The 13,774-nt window shown below is 32.3% G+C and overlaps 1 protein-coding gene across 1 annotated transcript in view; it reads left to right on the forward strand.

Moving 5' to 3' along the window:
* The window catches only part of LOC114329390 (TWiK family of potassium channels protein 7), a 330,581-nt gene that overhangs the window by 259,785 nt on the left and 57,022 nt on the right, over positions 1-13,774 (forward strand). Inside the window, exon 4 of the mRNA XM_050642206.1 lies at positions 12,111-12,279. Coding sequence (XP_050498163.1) covers positions 12,111-12,279 — 169 coding nt within the window. The remainder of the gene's footprint in view (positions 1-12,110; positions 12,280-13,774) is intronic.

The raw sequence follows: 13,774 nt of genomic DNA on the forward strand, positions 1-13,774 counted from the left end.
GCGTTATTTAATTTTTTTCAGAAATCTAGTGTTCCTTGGAAAATATTAAATACAAACATGCATTTTTAATACCATATTACAAAATTAGACAAAATTAGCAACAGAATAGCGAAAACCGCATGTTAATACCTTTTTTCTATCTCGAGATATCTTACAAAACGTGTAAATTTAAAAACATAACTGTTACTGTCACCGGTAAACGAAATTCATTAAAAATAGTGTGCTATGGAAACAACAAAGAAACATTTTTCAGCTGTCAACGTATATTAGGTCTTTTCAACGCTTCTCATTTGTTTCGAGCCTCGTTCATATCTCGTATATTAATATTATACACGGATTATACGGCATATTACAGAGGCTCGAAACAAATGAGAAGCGTTGAAAAGCCCTATTACAAAGAAATAAAAACAACTATTTAGTGATGACATAAACGTTCAAATTTTTGCCCATCATTTTCGTTGCAAACATTTACTCTTTCAAGAGTAGATTGAACAGCAGTCTCAATTTCTGCTCTCGATATGCTTTGAATGGCGTTTAGTATTCTCTGTATAATATATTCTAGAGTAGTGTATGATGGGCAACAATTTGAATATTTAGGTCGTCACTAAGTAGTTCTTTTGTTCTGTGTTATATTTAATTTTAATAGTATTGTTTCTCTTTATATTGTTGTTTTAATTAATTATATTTTTATACGTTGACATCTGGAAAATGTTATTTTGTTTTTTTCCACAGCACACTACTTTTCATTAACTTAGTTTACCGGTGATAGTAACAGTTATGTATAAAATTTACACGCTTCTCGAGATATCTTGAGATAGAAAAAAGGTATCGACATGCGGTTTTCGCTATTCTATTGCTAATTTAATCTAATTTTATAAAGTATGATTAAAAATGCATACTTGTATTTAATATTTTCCAAAGAAAACTAGATTTCTGAAAAAAATTAAATAACGCCTTCTAGCTCGCATATTACTCAGTAAGTTGGTTCGAAATCATAACTTTTACATTAACGAAAAAGATCTGTCTTCAACAAGACCAAGTTTGCAAAATTTTGTTAAGCAGAACCGGACTTACAGCCATTTTTTCATAACAAGGTTCCCACTCACCCCCACCTCTTATTTGCAAAGATAGAGTTAAACTTGTCAAATCAAATATGCGCAGAATTTGATGAAGAATACAATAATCGGATTTCCAGTGCCCCTTCATTAGGAAAATTTTGTAAAATTTAGATTTTTTTATTTTTGATGTTCAATTACGCCCTCTAGCGGTGGACCCACAATTATGAAAATAATTTACAGGCTTTTCCTGAGGCAACTTTTGTTATAAAATTTTTTATTTCAAAGCTCTACTATAAACGGTTCCTGAGATATGGCCGAGAGCCATTCTTATTGGGACACCCGGTACATACGTCAACTTTAAAAACACTATAATTGAACATAAAAAGTAGCAGAAGAAGCAACTTTATACGAATTAAAAGGTCTTGAGATTGGGTATCTTTTCAACGTGTTTTCAATCTTTATTCTTTGTTTGGAAAAGTGATCATAACAACACTGAATATAGCCGCAGTTGGCCGTGACGTCACACTCCGGCGGTCTTACAGATTAAAACAAGACATACGTAATTTTTTGCACGGATAGCTTTGATCCCAATAATTGTGGATCGCTCGTTATAATAATATATATTTCTATTGGTAAAAATATAGGTAAATGTAATTATTCATCCTTATAAAATATTTATTTGCAAGATTTTGAACTGTTACCAATGGTAACAGTGGTTACATGGACGCTTCGCCAGTGCGTGTTTTCCATCTTTTTTTAGATATTGTTAGGGTGTTAATTTTTGTTTTTGTTTTGCTAAAGTATTTTTACTGTTTCCATGTATCGTTTTATTTTTATTGTCGAGTCTAAATCCGAAATGGAAAAATTCCCCACATAACGCTTGCTGAAAATAAAATGAGTTAATGAAAAAAAATTGCTTATTCAAGGATAAAATTAATCTTTATGCAAACAATAAATTAAAAATGAATTTCACCCCTTTTATTTTTTTAGCTACATGCCCTTCAATATTTTTCAACGGAGGTCAAAGTTAATTCATTGACAAACATTCATTCATTCAAAAATACTGTTTGTGTTTTTGAACTTCTGAATGTTAATATTCGTCTGAAAAAATATTTAAAAAACGCTGAATAACACATTGTCGGTCTGAAGCTATTTCCTTGTGGCATTTTTATAATCAACTATTTTCAATGGGAAATTAGCCACAATTGTACCAAAAAAATGATTTTATTGACGTTACGACGCCTAAGTCGGGTGTCGTTGTCAAAATACAAAATAATACTAAAATAACACAAAATAATACAAAAATGTTGTTGCTTATTAAAAAATTCTTCTAATAATTTATTTAATCTGACTCATTTATATTGGCAATTCAGACATGTATTATACATTTTAAAGTAGAGGACCAGTACAGACTAAGCATTTCGCATATATTTATGTACAATGTAGAGATAGCAACACTAACACAGTCAAATTCACATTTTATATTTTCTACAACCCCTTGGACTACCCCTGTCCGGATTTGGCCTTAATAAATTATGGTAACTCTAAGTATGGGTAGCCACATCCTACTGCATTCTACCGAGGAATTTGCGACACAATTGGTTTCATTTAGCATAATTAGAGCCGCTTCTTTGATTTTTCTCTTTTTACTATCTGTTTCTTTCAGAACTATACTTGAATCTCTCCACTGAACTCTATGTTCATTATCCCATGCATGTTGACATATTTGAGATCTATCAAATTCTCTATTTTTAATATAAGACTGATGTATTCACTTATTCTAACGTTTAATGGTCTTGATGTTTCACCTAAATAAAATTGTTCGCATTCACAAGGTATTTTATAAATACAATTCTTTGTTCTTTCTTGTTCATTGTTAGGTTTAGTTTTAGGTAGAATAGATCTCAACGTGTTTGTTGTTTTGAATGTTGTTGAAATGTTGAATTTATTTCCTATTGTTTTAAGTTTCTCGGATAGTCCTTTTATATATGGTATTGCAGTGCCGGTTTAACCTAACTTCGGGCCCTGGGCGCTGGAGGTTTAGGGGCCCCATTCATTGCTATTCGTTGTCAGCTTTTTAAAAAGAAAACACATGCATTATTAACTATTAAGGTTTATTCTAAAATCCATAGAATAATTTTTTTTTAACAAGCAAGAAGAATAGCAAATGTCTATAGGCCTCAGGTCGACTCAGCCGGAATAAAATGAGTAGGTACCTTGGGTAAAAGCATGACTAATGATATGCGATTGAAGCGTAGTACTGACCCTGTTACCCTCCTTGTATACCGTAGGCCCTAAGTATAGCAGACTATCCTGCTATAATCCCAAAGCCGCGTCAGCGGTATAAAACGGGAGACTATTATTATAAAAAGTAATCCAAAAAATACATTTAAAAACATAAATCAAAAACAGAAATTTGACCTTAAATATGTTTTTATTTTAAAATATTGGGAAAAGTTGCCTTTACATCCTGGATGACATCAAATTTTTCATAAAATGTATGTTTATTTAAATTTTGGCATAACGTTACAAAATGGGTAATTTCATTATGCAAGTTCTCTCTGGTTTCATCAACATCTTTTTTATATTTCTCGCATAAAGTGTTAACTGACGTCTTGACTTCTTCTTTCTCTAGCGCAAAAGAACATCTAAAAGCTGATGTTACATCCTTGTAGCATTCAATTCCCTTTAAAAGATCTTGAGTAATATTGTCGCATATAAAATTAAATGCTTCAATTCTGAATATTTCTTGACCCTTTAAAATGATTTGACTCTCACCTGCTTCTTCGAAAAATGTTTTTATTTTCTTTATTCTTTGAAGCTCAGTTGTATAGTAGATGTTTGATATATCCTCATCTTCGCAAAAGAAAATTTTCGCTTCTTGTTCAATTTCGCTAAACTTATTTCTTACGTTTCCAACAAAGCTCAAAAGAGATGCCATTAATTCTACCCCAATTGGCACATTCTACGTTTAAGTCCACAGTCTCTAACGTTTTACTTGTTGCATTCACTCGTTCCAAAATTCTTGCCCATATCAGTGTCAATAGAGCTGTCTCCATTTTATTGTACAGTGTCTTGGCTTCACTTCTATCTGCTGATTTTTCATCTCTATTATTGCTTAACTGGAAAAAATATGTTTGATGGATCCGTAGTTTCTAAATAATGCATTTACAGCGTCAAATCGGGCGGACCATCTAGTTTCAATTAATCTTTTTACACAACATTTGCCGCTTTCTTGCAGTAAATTCCATCTTTGAGGAGAAGCCGAAAAAAACGTGTAGATACTTTGAACAGTTCTGAAATAACTATGTAGTTGATTCAACCAAGCTGGATTCACGTGCAAAATTCACTACAATTCGAGAAATCTTTCTGACAACTTTCTGTAGTTTTTGGCAAACGGTCCCGCCACAAACATTGACACGGGGCCCCTGTGGGGCTAGGCTACGCCACTGTGTATAGGCGTGAAGAAATGTAACAATCGAACATAGGCATTTGCAGTGTATTGGCGTATCTGCGTATGAGATTATTTTCGGAAAATATGTAGATTATTTAGCGACTTTAATTTTTTATAATTAAAAGGAAAGAGCCTTTTCGGGCCCCTCCGGGGTCCGGGCCCCTGGGCGCCCGCCCCATGCGCCCAGTGGAAAAACCGGCACTGTGGTATTGATATTTTCCTCGTATTATTTCTTGTGGATGTTTTAGTATCCCTTTCTACGTTGTTCTGTACTATTCGATCCAACCTTGACAATTCCTTTTTTATAAACGATAAAGGATAATCATTTTTTAATAAAACAGATGTTAACAATTGTTTTTCTTCTAACAATGTTTCTCTTTTTAACGTTGATGTTGTGATTTGATTTGTAATTGAGATATCTGTTGGCGTGTGTTGGTTTTCTATACACTTGTGTCTCATATCCAGTACTTATCCTTCTTTGAGACTAAAACATCGAGGAATGGCAGAGTGTTATTATATTCCTTTTCCATTGTAAAATTTATTGTCTCTTCTTGATTGTTTATAATATTTAGGAATGTATCCAACAATTCTGATCTATGAGGCCATATTTAATAAAATCTTTTTTTTTTGGTAAAATTGCGGCTTATTTCCCATTACATTAAAAATAGTTGATAACACATTGTCAATCGAAATTTGAATATGAATCATTATCACCTATAATAAACACTATAAAAACACTATATAAACACTACTTTTGAGTAATTCTCCAGCTTCGTAATTTAAACTAAGTGTCTGAGGAATTATGTTTAGTACCTACGTCTTTAAGAACGTTTAACATCTTTAGAAAATCTGTAAGGAGAAAACAAAATAGAAGGAACAATATAGGGAAAACATATATGAATATAAAATACAAATTTAAAACTTCAATACAAATTCAAAGTGCTAAAGTTTAGTTCATTAACTCACACACCATCACTGGCATTTGTTATGACTTCAACTTTACTTGATCAACAGAGAACAATTATGTAGTACGTATTTACAGTATTTCTCATGATCATTTTTCAGTGCGTAACAAATTATAGGAAAAAGGGTAAGTCCGTGATAATACACATTTATGACATTTATTCTAACATGACATTTTAGTTAAATCTGACAGTTGTCACATTTTATTTTCAATTTGGAATAAAAACAAATCAAAAGTGTTTCTTGCATTTATAAAATGGTATTTTCTTTGATTTGTATAGTCTTATAAATTATACAGATTATATTTGTAATATTATTATCTAATTAAAAAAAAATTATTTTTTTATTATGGCGTCATCTATCGACAACTAGAATAACTAGAATAAATGTTATAAAAATGTCACCGACGAAATGTAATCACCGACGTGCCTTTTTTTCTGTCACATACAATTTAATGCGTTAGAAAGAAATCGAAAAATTGTGAAGCACTGAAAGATGATCATGAGAAATACTGTATGCTAACTACTTAACTATTTGAACGACAAGATATGTCCGGGCTTGTAAAGTGATGTGCTCAAAAAAACCATAGTTACTGCGTGTCTTTTCCGTAGTAACCGCATGCCTTTATCGAGCGTTAAGAAATCAGCCCCGAACATAGTGCAGGCGCTTAAAAATATATTTTAATTAAATAACAGAGAAGAGAATGAAAATTTAATAAAAAAAATTATTGTACATCATGTTTCTAGGAACAACACATTTGTTCTAGGAACAACAAAATTTAAAGACTAATATATAGGGAACTCAAATGGCTTTAAAACGAAATCTTATTTGATTTCATTAAAAATAATCAAAAATACCGACAAAATGTGTTCCCCTTTAATCAAAACTCGACATGTTGCTGGGTTGTTCAAAATTATGGGCGTATAAATATAGAGGGACTAAAACGCCTCACGGTGTCCTGCATAGTTCGAGGTAGGTTATCATGCGGTAGTCCTTATACCTAGGGCTTCAACATGACAAGAATATTGCTAATTTGAAGCCTTCATAGCCCATCAGGTTGCTGTTGAGTATTGCAGCTATCAGCTTGCTATGCTATATTATGTAGTACGTATCTATGCTAACTACTTAACTATTTGAACGACAAGATATATCTGGGCTTGTAAAGTGATGTCCTCAAAAAAATCATAGTTACTGCGTGTCTTTTCCTTAGTAACCGCATGCCTTTATCGAGCGTTAAGAAATCAGCCCCGAACATAGTGCAGGTGCTTAAAAATATAATTTAATTAAATAATAGAAAAGATAATGAAAATTTAATAAAAAAATTATTGTACATCATGTTTCCAGGAACAACACATTGTACATCATTTTTCTAGGGAGTGGGGCGCCCCGTGGTTTTCGATCACCAGTCGCCATTGCATATAACATGGACCATAAGAAACTAAAACAAAAAATAATGATCATACAATATGTTATTTACCAGTAACAATTTGTATTAAAAGAAAAAAATAATATCTGTGAGATTTTCTAAAAATTTGTGATCACAAATGTACCTACCTGCAATTATTAATGTTACTTGACAGATCCCTAATAACTAATTAGTACATTTTGTTAACATCCTTGTCACAATTCGTCATTGCTTGTGCTAATACCCGATGCACGAACTTTTCCTATAATAAAAATCGACCATATATCTTCATTACACGGACGTGAAGACGTTTATGACATTATATATCGGACCTATTGTCTTAAATGTTTCATCGGACTCGCATCAGCTCTAGCTATTACGTCTTATTTTCTCAATTTTGTCACTTCTTGCTTTCTGTTGAGGGAGTCAACGTTCTCATGCAAAATGGAACGAATTATTAGAGTATGCTGAATGAGAAGCTTGGAGTGTATAGGATTATGAAGATGAAATTGAATTTTTAATAAGAATTGGTAAATAGGTTTGTTGAAGGCAACATTAAATATAGAATGAGTTTGGGAAGACTAGCGTGAAGGTATATTGTAAAACCCTTTTGATATTATATACAGAGTGTTTAATTAAGAATATCCAATCTCTGAGTTGTAAATTCTAGACCTCAAAATATTAAGATCTAACTCAAATCACTTAAATAAATAAACTGGGGTTCCTTACTGAGTTGCAGGGTGTTTTATTTAAAAAGATACAAAGTATGTTTGCTCAGTATTTTAAAACTATTCGACGTATCCTATTCATAATTGGCAGAAAGTGTGTACTATACAGCCTATGAAATTATGTTAAATAAACGTTTCTGGCTGTTACCAGAGGCGTACGACAGGGGGCAGTGAATGGTTGACCCTTCCCAAATTCTATGCCACTGGCGGAATTGCCATTTTAGTACAATTTTTCGATTCTCTAATACTCTTTATGTAAATAACATACTCTTCACTTATAACGATAAAGTCATTAGTTTTCGAAATATTTAAAGTTAAACATGTATCGGCACAGATATTTTGACTACCTGATGTATTGTGCCGCTTAATTACATATTTTCAACTTCAAATATCTCGAAAACTAATAATTTTATACAAACTGGAACATGAAGTAAAAACCACTTCTATGTAAAAGGTATATTTACTAAAAATTTTTAGAATCCCAATGGATTCAATAAAATGAGTTCATCAGAACGTTTTCAAACCTATCGGTCCATCATCAGTGATTTGAATACTTGCAAAATAGCCCCAGAACCAAACAATGGTTGTGATTATAAATAAATCTACATTATGTTGAAATAAATTTAAAATGGCTAAACGCCGATGTTAAAGGATTAAACCTCTGGGAACATGGTGAAACTCTACCCGAGGACCCAATCAACCATCTTCGGTCAACGATGACTACTAAGTGTAGGCTTAGTAGTCATCGTTGACCGAAGATGGTTGATTGGGTCCTCGGGTAGAGTTTCACCATGTTCCCAGAGGTTTAATCCTTTAACATCGGCGTTTAGCCATTTTAAATTTATTTCAACATAATGTAGATTTATTTATAATCACAACCATTGTTTGGTTCTGGGGCTATTTTGCAAGTATTCAAATCACTGATGATGGACCGATAGGTTTGAAAACGTTCTGATGAACTCATTTTATTGAATCCATTGGGATTCTAAAAATTTTTAGTAAATATACCTTTTACATAGAAGTGGTTTTTACTTCATGTTCCAGTTTGTTTAACTATAAGGTATACAGCCAATCCAGGGAACTACCCCCTTTTTAGTTAATAATTTTATCGTTAAGACTGAAGAGTATATTATTCATTTTTTTTTCGAACATAAATTTGACAAACGTAAATTCTGTGAAAAATTTATAGTACAAAACATTGATAAAATATATCATGATAAAAAATAAATCTGGTTTTTATCACACTCGCTGTGTAGACTATTGTCTCTGGTTGTTCCTCTGTGGCTCCTGGATAGCGGGCAACCAGCTTAACACGTTCGCTGCGTATATTTTTTTAAGTAAAAGAACCAGAACTCCCAGAACCTGAAATAATTTTTGTAATGTAATCTAAGTGAACTGATGTCGCTCATCGGAGACATCACTGCTGGGAACGGAACTGCTGAGAGGGGAACGATGAGCGATGATCAAAATGTCACCGATGAGCGACATACGCATGGACCGTGTTAAGTAGTTCTGTTGATTTGGAGATTTCGTGGCGAATTTTCTATCTCAGCTGCTTTCTCCATCTTTTGTCTACCATCCATACGACGAAGATGATTATACTCCTAGTAGTCCTAGTACCTCGAAATTGATATTTTCTTCATTCCTGTTCCAGTCTAAGCCATGTTACCTCCACTGTTGCTAGCCTTATAGATGAATATATGTTCTTCTTTTTGCTTATTTTTATTGTTGCCCATTTTTTATGTCGGTAAATGGGATTGATGTTGATATAACCCAAGATAGAATTTCTCCATTTCTCCCTTTTCTTTTCCTTTTTGACGGATCAGATGATTTTTATTCTCTATAAGTAGGATCGCCATGTGATGTCAGGCTCCCACTGTGTTAGCCAGACTGATTTGCCACGTTCACTTTTTCCAAAAGAATGACGGATGACATGTTTCATTGCATTGCATTGCTTTTAGTTTTTAGCAGATTTTTTGATAAGGGCTACGGTATCCAACGGGGTATTCCCATCTCAGCTCACTATAATCCTTTAGTCCTTTATTACACCCCAGGTACATTTTAAAAACCCCTCAGGTCGGCTCGAAGATTAACAGGTAGGTACTAGTACCCTATTAGTAGGTATAATAATAATTTTCTCTTAGAATTATAGATTAGGGAAAATTTCTTATTAAGATAGAAAAACATTCTACCCCCAATACCCCTACCTTCAATATTGTACAGAAATTTGTGGTTCTTTGCGAATTTAAGAAACAGTTTCTCTTGGTTGGAAATGTTGGCCGTGGAATCGATTTCGCTACTGATACATAGGATAAAGCTTGGCTAGATGTTTGAGACCTATTGACTGTTTGAGGATCTGCTTCACCACTGCTAATGTAATCAAAAATAATTATTTCTAGTTGAAGGTACACTAATGTCACTGTTTTTGCACTATGTTTTACAAAGCACGACAAAATACAGAACGATGTTACTCGCTAGACAGCTCGTAGTGGAATGAATTTGTCTTTCAATTAACTGCTAGTTCAGTATCCAGACAAAATAGAGTATAAAGACATCTTTAAAGCCCAGCATAATTGAAATGTTTAGTCAAAGAGGAAAATTGCTGTTAGTTTGTGAACGTTATAAATTTAAAAAACAAAAACGAAAATTAGCTTCAGGTGAAACAAAGTGGAGATATGTAAATAATAATTAGTCCAAGTAATGAAGCTTAAAATAGAACAAAACCTCGCAATTTTTACAGAATGGACCGATTTGCTTGAAAATTTTAGAATAAGTAGTGAATAGTCCAAGGATCAAAATCTATATGACGCCGAAAGGCGCTTTTACCATGGGGCTGGTTGCCACCCCATCTCGGGGGTGGAAATTTTTTATTATATTTTACCGCAAAAGTTGATAAAAACATTCATTTTAATCAAAAAACGTTCTATACATTTTTTTGATAAAATTACTAATGTTCGATTTATTCGCTTTCGAAAGTGTTAGTTTTATATCGAAAAAAACAATGTTTTTAATCAGTTTTCTGCTAATATCTCAAAAAGTTTTCGTTTTATCAAAACAACTTTGCTTAACAAAAACGTACCTTCTAAAAAAATAAACAAAACCCTTTTTTTAAATTTTCTTTAAGACCAATAGTAGTCGAGCTATTCTTTATTATATATCAGCTCTTCTTCGTCAAATGCTAAATATTGTAGTTTCAAAGTCAAAAGCCGGGAAACTATGCATTTTTTGAGAATAATTTGTTTAAACTAATTTAAAGTATTTGAAAATATCTATCTTCAGAAATAAAAAAATAGTCTCTAGCTCAAAAATTAAGTGACTTATAATAAAAAGAATGTCAGTCCCTATTTTTTTCAGCGAAAAAGTGATCAGAAACTTCCCCCTACTTACCACCCTAATGAAAATTAGTCATTAACCTTATTTTGTGTTCTTTACTTATGTATTATTAATAGGCTCTAGAGCTTTGACCGGCTTAGAATGATTAGTTTAAAAAAAAATGGAGTTAAAAGCGAATAACGATTTTTTGTAGTTTGGTAAAAAATGCCCTTTTCTTCAGAATATAAAGATTAGCATCAGAGATACGAAAAAACTATTAAATATAAAATTGTAGCTTATTTCATTTCTAAGAACTTAGTTTGCTAAAATATTTTCTTCTGTAAAAAATTAAGTGAGCTATTGACAATTAAAGCTTCTAATAACATGCAAAAACCACCTTTACCAACCCTTTCAAAGTCACCTCTTTTTGCAACTGAGGATTTTAAGAGGATTTAATATTAACAGCCTCATATATCTTGTAAAAACCTACAAAATTATTTTTTAATAAACTTTCTAGGATAAAAAGTAAAAAAGTTACAGTTAAAAAATTAATATATTTTTTTGAAAAAAAAAGAAGAAAACCAATTGGAAGCATAATAATGTAAGTTAGCGGTATTTTTAGTCATTGGCCTAATACATTCTTCTTTATTTATGTATTATTAATAGATTTCAGAAGTTTGGGTCGCTTAGAATGATTAGTTTTTCAAAAACTGGAGTTAAAAGCGAATAAACAATTTTTGTAGTTTGGTAAAAATGCCATTTTACTAGTATAAACATTGAGGTGAAAAATTTTTTGATATTAGTTTTTATTTTTATTTTGCTATGTATAATTATATATCTATTTAATAAAGTTATTCTATAAATGTATCTTTTTCCATTGATATGTAAAATTATTTGATAGTAACAATTATTAATATCCCATGAGCCGAGCTGGTATATTTTATATCGAGCCGTTTTAATCTTTGCGCCGAATTGGGACATTTTTAAAAGACCTACCTGTTTCTTGGGCCGAGATAGGTACTGCCCTCTCCAACACATAGGTACAAACTGGTAGTATACAGGTGTTTATACACCGTTTTCTTTAAGTTTTAACTTGTTTCCGCTAAAATTTGCTCAACAAATCTTCGGAATAACTGACTTTTACTGTACTAATATAATTATTAGATATTAACAAATAATATTTTTTACAGGTTACGGACACATCGTTCCTATGACGACAGAAGGTCGTGCCTTTTGCATAGTTTTCGCACTTATAGGAATACCCTTAACGTTAACCGTCATTGCTGATTGGGGTCGATTATTCGCCAGCTCTGTCTCGACCATGTTTAAGCATATCCCACCACTGCCGTCAAAATTCAGGTAAGTCAGGTATGTACCAATTATAATAATATGAATTTATGTCACTATATATTTCACCAGGCCCTGGGCTTAGATGACTGGAGCCCTGGGCAAATGGTCTACTGGCGCCCCCTTTATTACTATATAATTACATATATAATTATATATTTATATACTTTATTACTAAAGTAAAAGCAAATAATCTATGTTACTTATATTTTATGAAGTAAAGTATATAACAAGAAAACACGTCTTTCATTCACAAAACTGTAGACATTTATTTCTACATAATTCACACTTCCAGCTTCCAGAATTCAGAACCACTGTTTTGTTCATTTTTTAACAAAATTATCACCCACTTTGTCCCAAACAATAACTACACTTGTCAAATAATAAACAAACAACGTTTGAGGTTATAAGATTGTTGGTAAGACAGAGGAAGATGAGCGCATGCGCGGATGCACCGGCACCGGCTGTACCCAACGGTAAAAGTACTGCCAACAGCGTATTAACTGATTGCAGTGTTACCATCTCTAATATTATTATTTAATAATAATATATGAATAATAATGCTTGATATTAACTTATCATTATTATTTTTCTTACTATTTTTATTTTACATTCCCGGTAGCCTGTATTATATTTACTTGTTCTGTTCTAGATATTTTTGAAAATTTTGTGTCAGATATTTTTAGTGGGTAATTTGTTTCTCTAATTTATTTTTATTATCTCTTTTATTTTGCGCCCCCAAAAATTTGGCGTCCTGGGCAAATGCCCAGTCTGCCCATTTATAGCCCAGGGCCTGTATTTCACATAGTTTTTTAACTGTGAAGCGTGGCAACTACAACCATAGGATGTTTGATTATCGAGAAAGAAAACATGTAATTATATTTGCTCAAAGGCTTTGGATAAATCGATATAAGGTACACACACGCCCATTTCTTTATATTCCAAGGATTCTGACTTAGTTATTTACGGTGTTTTTACTGTAGGTATATTTTTCAAGTGTTCCATGTTCAGCGCACATCGATAGTAGTGGTAAGGTGTTGGTTGGAGTGCGGGAATAGAGTGAGGGTAATAAGTTTTTTCCATGACACTTCAACAGCCAGGGTACTGAAGCGTTTTTTCGGCAGGTAATACCTATAACAACAAATTGTAACTATTTCCTACATAGGATCTAGCGGCCATTTTTATTTATAAACAATTTAGTGTCAAAAAACGGCCTTTTTTTCTTTATTTTTAAATTAATGGAAAACAGTAAGACTTATGGTTTTATTAGTACAAACATCTTCGAGAGAATGGAAAAAGCTTTAAAATGGCGTAATACAAAGTTTAATACACTCATTTACTTATTGTTAATATAATTGCGAAACAAAGTCGAAATTTCAAAAAAATTAATTTCGCAATAACTATTTTAAAAATAAGTGTACAGCTTTGAAATTTTCGTCAAATGAGGGTTCTTTGGTGCTCAAATTGTGACAAAAATGAAAAAAAGTAATGTTAAAACCATTCTACA

This window comes from Diabrotica virgifera, chromosome 1 (genome assembly GCF_917563875.1).
Source record: "Diabrotica virgifera virgifera chromosome 1, PGI_DIABVI_V3a".
Lineage (NCBI taxonomy): Eukaryota > Metazoa > Arthropoda > Insecta > Coleoptera > Chrysomelidae > Diabrotica > Diabrotica virgifera.